This window comes from Haplochromis burtoni, unplaced genomic scaffold, assembly GCF_018398535.1.
Source record: "Haplochromis burtoni strain Fernald_Lab_line unplaced genomic scaffold, NCSU_Asbu1 Contig_13, whole genome shotgun sequence".
In the NCBI taxonomy this organism is placed as follows: domain Eukaryota; kingdom Metazoa; phylum Chordata; class Actinopteri; order Cichliformes; family Cichlidae; genus Haplochromis; species Haplochromis burtoni.
Genome location: NW_024582374.1, coordinates 1,058,793 through 1,076,178, shown reverse-complemented (window position 1 = coordinate 1,076,178; position 17,386 = coordinate 1,058,793). Strand labels below are relative to the sequence as shown.

Genomic DNA, 17,386 nt, shown 5'->3' with positions numbered 1-17,386 from the left:
TACAATGGATTTGATGTATTTGCACTGTCGCCTCAGTTTTGTTGCTATACTTACATTTCAGATGGAAATAAAGTAGAATCATAAAGTAAAGTTTTTGCATCTTTAAGGATTTTATTTTATTTTTTTTGCATACTGAGCACCTTTCATTTAATACTTTATGGAGTTTTAAAAAAAAAACTTTACTGCCAGTCCTTATATTATGTTACTTACATACTTACCATGCATTCATTAGAAAGGCCCATGTTAAAACATATCTCATTTTTGATCAATTAAATTTGGCGTATTTGCTCTTGCGTGAACAGTTTAATGTTGTTGCTGTAAACACACTTTGTTTAATTGTGATCTGCAATGTAACAAACATCCAACAAAAGACTGATCAAATCAGTTGAGTAAAGAAAAAAAAAACTTGACTGTTTGAGACCTCTGAGAGTATACTGATGAGTTTTAATAAAGGAATTTTACTTTTCAGCTGTATTGAAAGTCAAATAAATGCATACATTTTTAATAAGCCTTAATGTTAGTACTATTGTCATCAATATTAGCAGCCAGCTGCAGTTTCCATGCATTACAAACATCTGCTGGGGTTTCCTGAGATGTCCACGCCCCTGTGGCTCACAGTATACATGCCTGCATGCTCTGGCAGAGGATCTAGGAAGGTTGGCGGTCAGAGGCAGAGGAGAAAAGGCGGCCACGCACATCATGATCGGAGACTTCATCGCTTGAAACCCGACAACTCAGATCTTCGAGTCCAGCTCGCATCTCAGAGAAGGTAAATATTTACCGTTAACACTGTCAGTGATGTTGAACCGACGCGATAGACGGATTTTCACTGTCCAAACGCGCAGCGGAGCTACAATAACGCAGTTATATTCGGCGGAGCGCCTCTCAAACTACAAGTTATCCCGATTACCGTTACTTTACGTCCCGGTTATATAAATAGGGTCTGAATATGCTACAGAGCAATCTGCGTACAGGAAAGTGGACAGCACCTCTGTAAGAGAGCACCACTGAATCTCCACTAAAAACGTTTTAAGGTCGAACTGTAGCTCCCAACAGAATGAGTTATGGATGATTTGTGCGACTGCAAGATGAATCACAGTTCTTCCTACTGTGTGAGCACTTTTCCCGGCGCTTCCGTTTTACATTAAAGTCTAAAGACTTGAAAGTAGCTCCTTAGAAAAGAGAAATCCAGTCCCGCAGTGCGGGCGGGTTTTTTCCCCCCATGTCCTTAATGAGACAGGACTTGTATGCCTGTGGCTGGGTGTGTTCCAAACATGTCTGTTTTTGGATATCTGGGATTCAGACAAGTTTCCTGTCAGGAAGGGACAAGGATATGGCCTGGTCAGTTCAATTCAATGGCTGACTCATCCAGTACCAAGACAGTATTTTTCCTTTACCTAACACAGTGTAGGCTTCACAGAAGCCCTTTCAACCCTCCCCCCACCCCATTAAACTATGGAGGCCCTCAGGGTCTAGAAAAAAAAAACCCAGAACACCATAAAATTCAGTGCTTATGTAAAATAATTTATTAAGAAATTAGTTACATCAAATTACATGTTTTCAAATGATCATCAAATTACTTGTTATCAGCTGAGTTGATTTTACTTGTAAATACATTTGTTTAGGCCAAACTTTTTCTTTTAGGACAGCAGTGAAATTCATCCCTGAAATTCATATTATAAAATTAGGGATGTGCTGCTGGTTTTACACACATTCAGTTTGTTGTTTGCGGGGAATGATGTCATTGTGTTTCTGCACACACACATGCAGGTCCATCAGGGGTCTGTTCTTGGTCGATAACTCTTTAACTTTTACATACTCCCAGTTGGTGCTTTCATAAAGAATCCTAATATATTCTATCATACTTACACAGATGATACACAGTTGTACATGGTTTACTTTGATGATCTAACCTCTCTTCACAAATTAATGAGCTGAACTGGTGACATTAATTGTTGGATGTCTCGAAACGTTTTAGAACTGAACACAGAGCAGACGGTAATATTTGCTGGTGGTCCAAAAAAGTCAGACAGAAAATGTGTTCATATTTATCATCCCTTGCTCTGAAATACAGCGAGCAAGTCAGGAATCTGTTTTGGTGAATGGTCTTAGTTTTGACAGTCACTAGAACTGCTTTCTATCACTTTAAAAATATAGATCAAAAGTCAGAAGTTTCTTATCTCAAACTGACTCTGAGAAACTTGTCCGTGCATTCGTATCAAGCACATTAGACTATTCTAACACTCTGTTTGCTGGATTATACATTTGTTAGTAGGATGACTTCAGCTTGTTCAGTATCCCGGAACCAGAGTCCTTACACGTAAACAGAAATTTAATAAGTTGCAGTCTTCAAAGTGACTTTATTGTGGCAAGATGGCAATAAAACAGCAATAAGATGGAATCAGTCTTCTACCAGTTTGCAGTCCAGCCAGAACGCCATGGATCTGAAACAGGAATTCTAAAACTCCTCCACAAATAGCGACATAGTATAAATGACAGTTTCATATTACGCTGACTCTAGAAGCTACTTACATGCAGTACTTGAGTAAATTTAGCATCTATTAAATTGTCAACATCATAAACTTCTTTATGAGTAGAAATGTGGCCAAACCAGAGTTAAAAATGTAGCTGCTAGAATTCTTTAAAGACAAATAAAAAAAAATGCAATAAACAAAATTCCATTGAGATGGATATCTCAAAACACTGAAACTTACACTTATTTGCATTGTTATTTGGAGCTAAGTGAGAAAAGATAATTTTTGCTGTGTGACCTAACCGACCCTTTAAAGTCTGCCACGGTTTCGTATAAACATCTCCTGAAGAGCTTCTCTCACTCCTTCCTGTTGTTATGATTGTGAAATGGAAGAATCGATAAAGACACTCCAGGTGAAAAAACTTAATTGAACTATGAAAAACATGACGTCTCTAAAAGCTTCAGTCTTTTAGCAACATGTTCAAGAATACCTTACGGCTAAACTTATTAATAATGCAAGACAAGGTTTTATTGACCGTAGCTATTTACCACTGTGGAGCTGCATATGATCAAATGTTGCACTTTATAATCTGACGACTATTTAGATCGTTCAGTCATTTTCCGGTTGTAGAGACATGCTATGTACTATATAGTTCACACTGGAATGTTTTACTACAGAAATCAGTGTGGAGAGTGTTTGTCACATGCCTCTTCAGTTTAAATGAGAGTGTAACCAAGCTACTGCCAGACAGACACTGGAAACAGGATCCTGCAGCTGCAGTACTTTAAAGAAGGTGACCACATAATGACAGTGTGAGGGACTCTGCTCTTTTTCATGCTACTGGTTTTAACAAAATTAATCTTTAAATAGCCTGTAAAGAGATTAATAGCTCCAACAACTTGCTGTTGTGTATACAAGCTAAGTGCTGTGATTGGTTATGATCAGTTTTGTTAGTCATCGTGTTGCCAGGTGTGAACCGACTCTGCAAAACCAGTGGGCTTTTGGACTGTGAAATTCATGTCTAAACACTTGTCAGAATGAGTAATGTTTATAGTCCAATGTATAGAATGGCTCTTAATAAATTACATTTGAGATGGGCATTTGCACAATGTCAGAGTTCCACTTGAGGTGAGGTTTGGGCAAAGAGAGAAAGTTCAGGGTTCAAAACTAGTCTATCTGGATTGTGGGAAGTAGGAAAATACAGGGTTTTGATTGTCAAATTCTGGACCAATACCATACCGGTATGGCCAATAGTTAACACTGGAAGCACAAAAGAAACTCATCTATATCCAGATACTTTTATTTAGTGGTTAATCTTCTTTTAGTGAATGCAGATTGTTTAAATTGGTAATTTTACTTCAGTATTTTTGTATTAAGCTAATGTGAAGTGTTAACATTGTTAATTGAAATGTTAGTCAAAGTATAATGACTTTGAAGGAAGCCTCCACACCCAGTTATGTTACCACAAATCCTTGACATTTAATGTTTCAGTCCCTTGATGTGGACCAAGTTTGTAGATTGCCTTGATTACCCCACAACGTTGGGCTGCAGTCCACATATTGTGTCCTTTAACAGTTTCTCCACCCTACTTTATGATGACATGAATGCCCAGGCCTGTGGGCTTGGTCCTGGAATATTGTTGAAAGCTTTGATATTTCAAGGCTAAAAAGAAAACAATGGAAAAATGGCTTGATATTTGGTAAAAATGTTTGGGAGCTTTAATGGAACCTAAGAAATGAACATTTTTGGCAGCTTTGAAAGGAAAGTAACTGCTTTGACTGATAAGCAAAAAGCAGAATACTCAAAAGCCAAATTAAAATGGTTAGCCAAACATTAAAGATGTGACAGAGTTCAAACAACAACAACAAAAGGGATGTAAGATGCATCATAAAAGTCACACTGGTGGTGAGTGGCTTTAAAAAGGAATGCCCTGTGAATTTAATAATGTCATTGTTTTCTCTGAGGCTAATACATTTCCCAATTGTACTCTCTAAGAGTTATGTGGTGTTCTTTTCCATTGTTTTGTAACAGGCACCATGATTCCTGTGATGGAATTCCGGCAGTTTTCTGAACAGCAGACAGCGTTCAGAGTCCTGAAGCCGTGGTGGGATGTGTTCACTGACTATCTGTCTGTAATGATGCTCATGATTGGCGTCTTTGGATGTACTCTTCAGGTCAGTAAGACTGACTCACCGTGATGTATTTACTTGAAGAAAGAGACTAATGGAAGTGTAGCTAATACACAGTAACCCACAAGTTTGGATTCAAACATTCTGTTTATGTGATAAGAGAAGTTTTTCTACAGTTTTCTCATTAAATTTAACAATAATTAGACTCAGAGAAAGTCTATACTCTCCCAGATGGCAACATTACTGCTTTGCTTTCTGCTTTGGAACCAGCTCAAAAAAGCACTAATTATGTGCTTTTACAACCCAGCCTGTGTAAAGCAAGGGAGGCATTCAGCCCATCAGGAGTGTACCAGTGGAAACTTTAACCGCCCAGCCACTTTTAGTAAACAGAAGACTCCTAACTCCTGTGAGGCGCTACTTGACTTCACTCTCTGTGTGAAATAGGGACTTTTTTTTGAATGTTGTACAACTCTTTAGTGTAAATCCTGGAAATGATACCAAAACAGTTTAAGAAAAATGTTAACAGGAAATTTATCAGGCTGGAAGCTGCCATTGTTTCCCATTCTCACCATTACAGTGTTTGGACGTGATCTGATTGGTTGTAAATTGAGTGAACAATTCTTTTTGTAGCCAAGTTTAGTTTATAAGTCAGTTATGTAAACGTATTACGCTGCCTGACACAGAAATCTTGTCACTTACTGTATAGTTTGAGTTTTTAAAATTCTGCAGATCAATCAGTCAGTCTTCAGAGACTTTCACTGACTTGACTTTGCATTGCTGTCTGTGATATCTGCAGCGCAACTGCATTGCTTACTATAGCGATTAATTTTATGTCCTCACTTCTCACTAAAATGGGTCGAGAATCTGAGTTTTAAACAGGTAAACAGAGTCCACATAACATCTCCTCCTCTGAGCCCCATTTCCTGTCATTAGCATCTCTTAGTCAAGCAGCTGCTTTTCATTATTTACATTACAAGTAAACGCCTAAGGCATTTGTTTTTTACTGATGCCATTTGGTGGATAGCGCTCAGTGTGTTTACATGCAATCAGGTTACGTAGAGCACCCAAGTAAAGTTAATGAGAGAATGCTTTATATGCACTGTAATAATGTGGTAACTTTTTGTGGCTTACTGAAATCCATGCACGGCTCTCTCTTAGTGAAAATGCACAAAGTAGCAAGGCTAAATGGTAGAAAAACAGAAATCAAAACAGCAGTGTATCTGGGATGTACTGGATTTTTTGTATCTGTGTCACAGGTGCAGTCAGAAGAGGGCTCTCCTTACAGTGCAAATGTGTCTGATTTTTAACAAATAGTTCAACCTTTAGCAGTCAATACTGACTCGTTTTGACTTCCTTATGTTATTCAAGCTAATGGAGTGAGTGTGGTGTTTTGATCAGACATCGATTCCTGTCTAATCAAAGATGGGAAATGCCATAAAGACTTTGCTTCTCTTTTTCTGGAGAAGCAGTGTTTATCCATGCGAACATTCAGACCAGTAACAGCCAGCAAAACATGGAAGATGCAGGGTAGCATTTTGTTATTTCACGTGATATGGGACATTCAGTTTGAGGAAAAGATCTATGATACTGAAGGCTTATCAGATCTGGAAAGCAATCACAGTGACCATTATGCTCTAAACGACTTAATTGCGTAATGTCTCCTGGGTTGAGGCAGTGCATGTTCTAATTCAACACATATTCCCTGCAAAAAAAATACTGTAATACTTGCTTCAGGACAAACATGATGCTGTCTTAGGATCATATGTCCTTGAGTCGAGGGTTGGCACCACTATTTTATTTCTTGCATAAAATATTTTAACTTTTGAGAAATGTTTTCTTGCTTAGCCATTAAAACTACCGAGTTTAGGTTTGCATAGGTTATAAAAGATCATGGTTTAGGTTACAACAGACCCAATAGGCAGTTTGACAACTGTAGCCACCCTATGATTAATCCTCCGTTTCCGGGGTTACCAGTTTTGGCCCTATGGCTGGTTTGCTGAAACCTGCAAGGATATAAATGTCAAAATGTGCTCATTATAAATGTTCTTGTGAATTATTTTCGGGAAAGCAAATTACCCTTGAAACGTAACTGAGAAACAATTTAGCACTTTAAGCCACAAAGGCTTGTTGCTCATTGATTGTACCTGACGGTTGATTGCTAGGGGACATTCTAGTGTTCTAATGGTATTTATCACATGTCAATCAGCAGTGTCCTTTGCTTTCATTGGTAGTTCCTTCAAAGGCTCACCTTTAAGTTAACAAAAGCTTAACTGTGGACCCTTCATTGCATGAAATCTGAAAAACACTCATTTCTGTGTCTGACTGAGCCTTATTATGCATTTCTTCTTTCTAATATATATATATATATTTTTATTTCATTTTAGGTAATGCACGATAAAATTATATGCCTTCCTCAAAGAATATCATTGCCTTCAGACAACAGCAGTGAAGTAGGGTTGAAGTCACCATTACATCTGCAGTCCAACACCTCAACTGTACCAACAGGCCTGAAGACCAATCTAGATCTTCAACAGTACAGTTTCATCAACCAAATGTGCTATGAGAATGCCTTGCATTGGTATGCCAAATACTTTCCCTATTTGGTGCTCATGCACACTTTAGTTTTCATGGTGTGTAGCAACTTCTGGTTCAAATTCCCTGGCTCAAGCTCTAAAATAGAGCATTTTATCTCTATGCTTGGCAAGTGCTTCGACTCTCCCTGGACCACACGAGCTTTGTCGGAAGTGTCTGGAGAAAATCAAGAAGAACAGGATCATAAAAAGGGCACCGCTTCTAGGTCTAACATTCCTATGTCTCCGGGGGAAGGCAGCCTCGAGAAGACGCAGTCCCTGCGTTCTATTGCCGAAAAGATTGTTGTTGACCAGCCATCAGCAAGTGTTCTTGATAAAAAGGAGGGTGAACAAGCTAAAGCTCTGTTCGAAAAGGTGAAGAAGTTCCGTTTGCATGTTGAGGAAGGAGATATCCTTTACCTCATGTATGTTTGCCAGACTGTATTCAAGGTGTTTAAATTCCTTGTGATCATTGCTTATAACAGCGCTCTAGTAAATAACGTAAATAACACAGTACGTTGCAACGGTATCGAGGAGATCCAGAACATGACAGGCTACAAAGTCTTTGAATGCAATCACACCATGGCTCATCTCTTTTCTAAGTTGTCTTGCTGTTACCTGTTCTTGGTGTCTGTCTATGGATTAACAAGCCTCTACACCTCCTACTGGCTGTTTTACCGCTCACTGAAAGAATACTCATTCGAGTATGTGCGACAGGAAACGGGCATCAGTGACATCCCAGATGTCAAGAATGACTTTGCTTTCATGCTTCACATGATTGATCAGTATGACCCACTGTATTCCAAACGATTTGCAGTTTTTCTCTCCGAAGTCAGTGAAAACAAACTGAAACAGCTCAGTCTCAACCATGAGTGGACTGCAGAGAAACTGCGTCAGAGACTCCAGACCAACTCCAACAACAAACTTGAACTACAGCTGTTCATGTTCTCTGGTTTACCCGACACTGTCTTTGAACTGACAGAGCTGCAGTCACTCAAGCTGGAACTAATCAACAATGTCACCATCCCTGCCTCAATCTCACAGCTGCAAGATCTTCAGGAGCTGTCTCTTTACCAGTGCTCTTTAAAGTTGCACACAACTGCTACGTCCTTCCTCAAAGAGAACCTGAAAGTGCTTCGTGTGAAGTTTGATGACAACAGAGAATTTCCAAACTGGATGTATGGCCTGCGAAATTTAGAGGAGCTCTATCTTACTGGGTCCCTCAGCTCTGATGCCTCCAAGAATATAGTTCTTGAGTCTCTGCGGGAAATGAAGTGTCTCAAAATACTCTCCCTTAAGAGCAGCTTAACCAAGATACCCCAGTCGATTGTGGATGTTTCCAGCCATCTGCAGCAACTCTATTTACACAACGATGGCACTAAGCTAGTAATGCTCAACAACCTGAAAAAGATGACCAATCTAATAGAGCTGGAGCTAGTACGCTGTGATCTGGAGCGCATTCCGCATGCAGTCTTTAGCCTAACAAGTCTGCAAAAGCTTGACCTGAAAGAGAATAACCTTCGTTCGATAGAGGAAATTGTCAGCTTCCAGCATCTGCGGAAGCTCACTTGCCTCAAACTCTGGTACAACAGCATCATGTACATCCCAGAGCATATCAAAAAACTCGGCAGCTTAGAGCACCTCTACTTCAGCCACAACAAGATTGAGATATTGCCCTCACACCTGTTCTTGTGCAACAAGCTGCGCTACCTGGACCTATCCAACAATGACATCCGTTTCATTCCTCCAGAAATCGGAGTTCTTCAGAGCCTGCAGTACCTTTCTGTCTCTTGCAACAAAATTGAAAATCTACCAGATGAACTGTTCTTTTGCAAAAAGCTGAAAACGCTAAAGCTTGGCAAGAACTCGCTGTCCAAACTCTCGCCAAAAATATCCTATCTAGCTCTTCTGACCTACCTGGAGCTCAAAGGCAACCACTTTGAGTTCCTGCCACAGGAGCTTGCTTTCTGTCGCGCTTTGAAGCGCAGTGGCCTTATAGTTGAGGAGACACTGTTTGAAACTCTGCCTTCAGATGTCAGGGATCAAATGAAGGCTGAGTGAGATGCCTTATTGTAGCCGTAGTGCCTGCTGTTTGTTCTGTCTATCAATTCAGAGCATTTGTTTAATATGAAGTCATTGTTATATTTAAGCATTATAAACATGCTAGAGATATCTTTTTGTTCTTTTGTTTTATTAACTGAAGGAAAATGACATATTCATCTATTGTCACATTGAGTGTGGCTGCTGCAGGGACACTTTATACGGCCACTACTCAATCTTAAAGAGAGAGTTCCGCGTTATGAGAAAGTGTTCCTTTTCTTTCTAAAAGTTTTAAGAAAAGTTTTATTTTAGTCTCACATCTGTCTATTAATCAGTAGTCACTGATACAGCCAGGTCAGCTCTTTCTCCCTGAAGTCTCTGATAAAATAACTCTCTGCTGCCTCTAGCTTTATATACATAAAGTGATATTGATTTTTCTCTTTTATCTGTGGAGAAGGAAGAAGCTTATTTCCCATATTGTTAAAGCCTTTCTGCAAAGCCTATTTCCAGTCACTGCATCATGACTGAATGTAAATCTTCACATTCATGACCACACATTTATGTGTAGGCCAGTAGCCTTAGGCTGTACTGTATATATTTAGATCTAAGAGACTGTTACTTCACATGGATCACAGGAAAAGAGGAAAGTACTTATGAAATATACATAGAATCTAGAAACTTAGAATGAAACTAGAATTAAACAGTTCTCTATTGTAGGAAGCTGTCATTTTAAAGTGCATTAAAAGCCTGAAGGATGATGTCACACTGGTCTTTGTCTTTGTCTCTAAGTGTGAGCAAAAAATATGCAGCGTAAGAAATATGCATTTTCATGAACAGTATTTTTATGTCATTGACCAATAAAATTTGAGTTTTTAAAAAAATGTCATTTGGAATTTTTAAATGTCAGAATATTGCAAATAAAATGCAATACAATTTTGATTCTATTGGTTTACTGACCAGTGATGTAAAATCTAAAGCGTCTAAAAGAGGAAACAGCACAAAGGACAATGTCCTGTATTCAACTGTGTTGTTGGATGAAGCATCACCTGCTGGCTGTTGAGGATTAATAACTGTAAAGAAGATTATTATTGAAAGTCCACAGGGCCTCAGATAAAAAAAATATGTAGTTGGTATGAAGTGTCTACAAAATATTTCGATGGTTATCTCGGAAAAACATTCAAGCTCAATAAGATTTTTTATTTTTTAAAGTGATGTTATTTGATTCAGCAATTATGAAAATGCTTTGCATCTACAAAAAAAGGAAAATGAAAGAAATCTTATCTCACAGTTATCACATGGTATTTAGTAATTACAAGCCCATGAAATCTTCTACCCATAAATTGTAAGCTGTAATTACAAGATGTGGTCACATGTTTTTTCCTTTTGGTGAATGCAATGTGCCTTTGTAAACAAAGGGGGCTTGGTTGCAGCTGTCAGTAAAGATTTTTTTATTAATTAAAAGGTGTAATAAAAAAGGGCTCGCATGTTCCCGTTTGAAAGTGAAGGCTGACAATCAGAAAATTGAGTGTTTTCTTGCACTTTTCTGGTAAACCAGTTTTAAATGTGGCGTTTGCACTTTTGCCACGGTCCCTAACTTCAGTGGGTCATCCTGCACTTGCTGTCAATTGAAACAAGGGCTTCAAAACGCTCAGTGCCGTCGTATCAGGTCCTGATGTGGAACAGAAAACATGCGCAATATTAGGGAAGATTTCACCTGCGCATAAAAGATGCACAGTTTCGCGGACCTGGTGCAAAGTCCTGAGGTGGTCCGGCCCCGGTGAACGAGCATATCAAACAAACGGTGTTCACCTCCAGCAGCTGGTGCTGCCGTGCCGGGCTGTTTCGCCCAGTCAGAGGCAGAGGACCGTACCATCTGAAGCCGAGTAGGGGTAGTCAGATAAGCTGCTTACAGCTCTGCCGGCAGGCCCACGGTTGAACTAGTGCGAAGAATGGACGGATTCATCTCATCAGGGAAACATGGCAAGTGAGAAGAGGCGTTGTTCGGTACTGCTGGCATCCGCAAAACCGGATCAGACTCCCTGAAGGTGAGTATGCGGCTGTTTTGAGTGTAAATCATCTAAGGTCTTTAAATGTAGCCGCAGTGCGTTGGCTCAATAACGTTAGCAGGCTGTATGGTGTTATGAAATTTAGTGGAGCTGGACAGAGAATTAAACCTGCACGGAGTGTACTGTTTTAATGTGAAGGTGATTTTCTGCAGCCGAAGATTTTTTGTGCTGCGTTTAAAGGCGTCACGTACATCCCCCACCCCTTGTTTTGAGTGCATGGATGCGTCTTGCTGCTGGAGCCGGTATCAGCCTGCTCTGCAGCCCCATGGAAAACAGTGACCTTCATGCTTTAACCACAACAGATTTATTCGCAGGGGTAAACGATTATATTTAGTTTTTTTTTTCTTTAAATAGCAACACCGAAGCAGCTGTTTGTGTATCACGTGTTTTCAGTGCTCAAACAGTATTCAGCATGTTGAGCCTCTCTAGAGCCACTATGACAGTGTCACGGAGTAAAGTGCAGAGAAAACCAGGCACAGAAAAGAGACGCAATAGATGCTTAGGATTTACAGCTGCTCTGCAGACAGCACCGTTTGTTTTGCACACTGACATCTCATATCATCTGTCAGTTCAAGTGTTGGCTCCTCTCTAAAGCTACAATCCCAAGAGGCTGTCTTCTCTGAGTCTGCTCTAAATGTTCCTGAGAAATGTAGCTGTAGCTGAAATTTGAGACAGGGATACTAGCTGTGCATTTTTTCACTAAACCCCTAATGGATCCAGCTTTACGAGAATAAATGTGATTGCAGTGGAGTCAATTTAATGTAAGTGAACAAAAGGCAGGATTAACGGTTAGAAGGTTGCACTTGGACCAGTTAAATTGCAATTGTCCATTACAGCGTGACATCTACAACATGTCACCTCCCCAATTTCTTTAATTCTTTAAGTCAGGGAACGCTTTTACAGAGTACCATTGGGATGAGGATATCTGTAAACAGCTTACAAGGTACATCTAAGACTCCTTCATGTGTGGGTTTATTATGGACCGAGACATTATGTGAAAACAATTCAGTACAAAAACATCAACTGTTATATAATCCTATGCACATTTTCTTACTAAAGTTGTTTTCTGTTGCAGGAATGTTCACGCTCACAGAAGTAGCCTCCCTGAATGACATCCAGCCAACTTACAGAATACTGAAGCCATGGTGGGATGTCTTCATGGATTATCTTGGTATTGTCATGTTGATGTTGGCCATATTTTCTGGAACGATGCAGTTAACTAAGGACCAAGTGGTTTGTCTTCCCATTCTGGAGCAAACTCCAGAGCGGTCCGGGGGTTTCTTGGAACCTGAAGCACCAGAGCCAACCAATGGCTTTTGGAACAAAGAGAGTGCCATTGGGGAGCAAGCTGCTCCTCTCATGGCTAAAAGGCCTCCCGATAGCGTCACGCCTACCATTCACTTCACACAGCCAGCTACCATCGGACAGCCCTATCCTACAGGCGTCAGGACCAAGCTGGATTTTCAGCAGTATGTTTTTGTCAACCAGATGTGCTACCATGTCGCCCTACCTTGGTATTCAAAATATTTCCCATACCTTGCCCTAATTCACACTATTGTGTTGATGGTCAGTAGCAACTTCTGGTTCAAATACCCCAAAACAAGCTCAAAAGTAGAACATTTTGTTTCCATACTGGGAAAGTGTTTTGAATCACCTTGGACTACCAAAGCTCTGTCTGAGACTGCGTGCGAGGATTCGTCAGAGAACAAGCAGAGGCTGGCCGGGGCCTCCTCTCTCCTGAAACATCTGTCCACAAGTAGCGAGGAGGGAAGTCCGAACCAGTCCGCTCCGGTGCTGACTAAATCTGGGGTTACCTTTTCTGCTGAAAAGCTTGTGAGTGAAATTCCCTCCATGACTATACTGGACAAGAAAGATGGCGAGCAAGCGAAGGCCCTGTTTGAGAAAGTTCGGAAATTCCGTGCTCATGTGGAAGACAGTGATTTGATTTATAGACTCTATGCCATACAGACAGTTATCAAAACTGTGAAATTTATTCTGATACTGTGCTACACAATGACGTTTGTTGCTTATATAGATTTTGACCATGTGTGTGAGCCTGAAATAAAGCATTTGACTGGATATACCAAGTTCCATTGTACACATAACATGGCATTTATGTTAAACAAGCTCCTTGTTAGTTATATTGCTCTCATATGCGTTTATGGCGTGATCTGCATATACACACTGTTCTGGCTTTTTCGGCGACCACTCAAAGAGTATTCCTTTGAAAAGGTCAGAGAGGAGAGCAGCTTCAGTGACATTCCTGACGTTAAAAATGACTTTGCATTCCTCCTCCACATGGTTGATCAATACGACCAGCTGTATTCAAAGCGTTTTGGGGTTTTTCTCTCTGAGGTGAGTGAGAATAAACTTCGCGAAATCAGCCTGAACCATGAATGGACCTTTGACAAGTTACGCCAGCATGTAACGCGCAATCCTCAAGATAAGTTGGAACTTCATCTTTTCATGCTATCTGGAGTTCCGGATGCTGTGTTTGATCTCACTGACTTGGAAATTCTGAAACTAGAATTAATCCCAGAAGCCAAAATAACAGCGAAGATCTCACAAATGATAAACCTTCAGGACCTGCACTTCTACCACTGTCCTGCCAAAGTTGAGCAGACAGCTTTCATTTTCCTTCGTGATCACCTCCGATGCCTTCATGTCAAATTCACAGATGTTGCAGAGATTCCTAGCTGGGTATACATGTTGAAAAATTTAAGGGAACTCTATTTGGTGGGTAACCTGAACTCCGAAAACAACAAACTGATTGGACTTGAGTCTCTGCGAGATCTCAGGCACCTAAAGATTCTGCACCTCAAAAGCAACCTGACAAAGATCCCTACAAACATAACCGATCTGTCACCACATCTGTTAAAGTTGGTTATTCATAATGATGGTACAAAGCTCTTAGTGCTGAACAGTTTGAAGAAAATGATGAACCTTGCAGAACTGGAACTGCATAACTGTGAACTGGAACGAATCCCTCACGCCATCTTCAGTTTGAACAACCTTCAGGAACTTGATCTCAAATCCAACAACATTCGCACCATTGAAGAGGTCATCAGCTTTCAGCACCTGAAAAGACTAACGTGTCTCAAACTTTGGCACAATAAGATCATCACTATTCCACTGTCAATCAGCCATGTTAAAAACCTGGAGTCGCTCTATCTCTCACACAACAAGCTGGAATCTCTGCCTTCACCATTATTCACACTTCTCAAGTTGCGGCACCTCGATGTTAGCCATAATTCTATAGTGGTAATCCCGCCAGAGGTGGGCTTTCTCCAGAACCTCCTATACTTTGCCATTACCGGTAACAAAGTCGAGGCACTTCCCAAGCAACTGTTCAAATGCACCAAACTAAGGACTTTATGCTTTGGCCACAACTGTATCTCCTCTGTTCCAGAGAAAATTGGCCAACTTTCTCAGCTCACACATCTGGAATTGAAGGGAAACTGTCTGGATCGTCTCCCAGCTCAGCTTGGTCAGTGTTCCCTCCTTCGCAGGAGCTGCCTGATTGTGGAGGATCATCTCTTTGACTCACTTCCAATTGAAGTAAAAGAGAGCATCAATCAGGAAACCAGTGTTTCTTTTGCTAATGGATGTAAATGTTTAAGTGATGGACGGTAGTTACATCCTATATGACATTAAATGTTGGCCATTTTCTCTCAAGTCTTTGTTTTTTAAGTGCATTAGTGCTAGAAAACAGCTAGTGCACATGTTGGGCTTTTAGGGTTATACACAGTAAACATAGCAAATACAGGGTTGGTACCACTGGAAATGTCATGGCTTGTGTCTTGTCTTGATTTTTTCCCTTTTCCTTTTATTTTTAGTTACTGTAAATGCATAGCAGCACCTCAAACACCTTATACTTCTTAACCATAGTATTCACAAACATCTATAGTAGATTAATGGGAAAAAATATATTATTGAAAGTGTACCCCTTTTACTGCTGTGACTTAATTTGCTTGTTTTTTTTAAGATTAACTTTATTATGAGTATTTTGTGTAAAGAGTGAGATTAAAAGGATTGATGCCTGCATGTATCTCCAGCCAGATCTGACAATGAAGTATAAAGCTGCAACCTGGAGATGATTAGCTTAGCGTAGCTTAGCAAAAAGATTGGAAAAATGGGGAAACCGCTACAATCTGTGAACTGACCATGAAATTAAATCCATGCATATTTAAAGTTAAATAAGTAGAATACAGTATTCAGCTTGTTTGTTGAACAAAATCAAGTGGTTTCTCTGTATTTTTAATCTTTAATGTTGAGCTCAGCTAACTGTAGCTCCATATTTAGCATGAATACGTTCTATCAATCTTTTCATGTAACTCTCACAAAAAAAGTATTATTTCTCAAAAATGGCAGCACTTTCATCAGATAACGTTAGTTTCTTTGTTTTTGTGTGTGCCTTATTTATTTTCTGTTGTTTTTGCTGTTTTCCCTTTTAACAAACATTTTATATTTAATACTTAAAGTTAACAGAAGCATCTCTTTCCAGAAGCAATGTTGTCATTTTCCTGGATAATAAACAGAGCTCACTGGTTTTACTGTTTTTATCAAGCACTTTATCTCTACTTTCAAATCGAATCTGTACGAGCGATAACAGGGTGCCGTTTATGGGAAGTGGCATCGCTTTTTGGATTTTTTTCAATGCATTTCAGTTACAATTACAGAGATGTGCTTAAAACTACAAAACCAAATCTATCATGGAGACTGTAAATGTGGATGTGATTTGAATCCTTTAAAAATCTCAACTTCATCTATATTGTTATTATAAACATTTCAAAACTGTTAGTGTCAGGAACCTCACTTCTCATGCACAACAAGCTGAATCTTTACCTTCACTGTTATTCACCCTCCTCATGTACTACCACTAACCAATAAACCACAATTAACTGTATATTCTCATTAAGCGTATTCCACCTTCTTTAGGCTTATCGTGCATTTTGAAGATGTACACCTATATGTTGAAATTTCCATTAACCTCTTTTGCTACTGCTTCAGTCTTTAATCTTTTTTTCTCTTTTTTAATCAATAGACACCATTTTCCTTTCAGCCAAATCACAAAGATGCTTTGTTTAATTATTGTTTTTACTTTAACTGTTACGTCTAGTTATGTTGTACTGTTCTGATCAGTATATTTCTCATGTATTTTTTGTGTACTTACATTGTGTTTTCTGTGTTTTTCTGCACAGCACTTTGTAAACCTGTTTCTAAAATGCGCTATGTTACATAATAAAGGAATGCTATACAGTTATTATTGCTATTATGAAATGCTAGAAATTATAATAAAATTGCACTGCAATACTTTTATGCACAAAAATGTGAAATTATTCTGTATATTTGTGTTGTGAAAGCCTTGATGTCTCATATCTCACTGTTCTTTTTGCTTGTTTGTTCTTTGCTTAGCCAGAACAGGTTTTTCTCCTCATCCACCAGTAAGAAAACTGCTGACATGTTGTTTTACCAGACACCTGCACACACCTGGGCTACATGAAAAAATGCAACAGTCACATTTTACCTGACAACCTTATGCTTTTTAACAGAGTTTCTGTTAAAACCATTATTGCCTATGTACTACATCAGGGGTGGGCAACTCCAGGCCTCGAGGGCCGGTGTCCCTGCAAGTTTTATATGTGTCCTTGAACCAACACAGCTGATTTAAATCGCTAATTTAGCTCCTCAACATGTCCTGAAGTTCTCCAGAGGCCTGGTAACGAACTAATCATGTGATTCAGGTGTGTTGACGCAAGGTGAGAACTAAAACCTGCAGGACACCGGCCCTCGAGGCCTGGAATTGGCCACCCCTGTACTACATTCATCACCAGTTTATTGCAGGGTCAACACAGAAAGAGTCTCACACATTCAAATTCATACCTACAGCCCATTTAGAATGAGCATTTAACCTAATAGACATAGTTTTGGACTGTGGGAGGAAGCTAAGGCGGAGAGGATTCATAACAGGAAGAACATGCCAATTAAAGCTATCCAGGATGAAATTAATGAAATAGATCTATCTATCTATCTATCTATCTATCTATCTATCTATCTATCTATCTATCTATCTATCTATCTATCTATCTATCTATCTATCTATCTAT

The 17,386-nt window shown here is 39.5% G+C and overlaps 2 protein-coding genes across 4 annotated transcripts; both read left to right on the top strand.

The window, feature by feature from the left end:
- Positions 1 to 608: 608 nt before the first annotated feature.
- lrrc8c (leucine rich repeat containing 8 VRAC subunit C) lies at positions 609 to 9,976 on the top strand. Its single transcript, XM_005919793.2, has 3 exons — positions 609 to 769; positions 4,506 to 4,648; positions 6,988 to 9,976. The coding sequence occupies exons 2-3, from the start codon at positions 4,511 to 4,513 to the stop codon at positions 9,232 to 9,234; spliced, it is 2,385 nt and encodes a 794-aa protein (XP_005919855.1). The 5' UTR covers positions 609 to 769; positions 4,506 to 4,510; the 3' UTR covers positions 9,235 to 9,976.
- A 112-nt stretch (positions 9,977 to 10,088) lies between these two features.
- On the top strand, positions 10,089 to 16,893 carry lrrc8db (leucine rich repeat containing 8 VRAC subunit Db). Of its 3 annotated transcripts, none has more exons than XM_005919795.3 (2): positions 10,089 to 11,258; positions 12,355 to 16,893. In XM_005919795.3, exon 2 carries the CDS (start codon positions 12,357 to 12,359, stop codon positions 14,910 to 14,912), a length of 2,556 nt encoding a protein of 851 aa, XP_005919857.1. In that variant the 5' UTR covers positions 10,089 to 11,258; positions 12,355 to 12,356; the 3' UTR covers positions 14,913 to 16,893. The 3 variants fall into 3 exon arrangements, with proteins under 3 accessions (XP_005919857.1, XP_042072101.1, XP_005919856.1); XM_042216167.1 differs by having other exon boundaries at positions 10,089 to 11,595; XM_005919794.3 differs by lacking the exon at positions 10,089 to 11,258 and adding an exon at positions 11,603 to 12,222.
- The last annotated feature ends 493 nt before the right edge of the window (positions 16,894 to 17,386 follow it).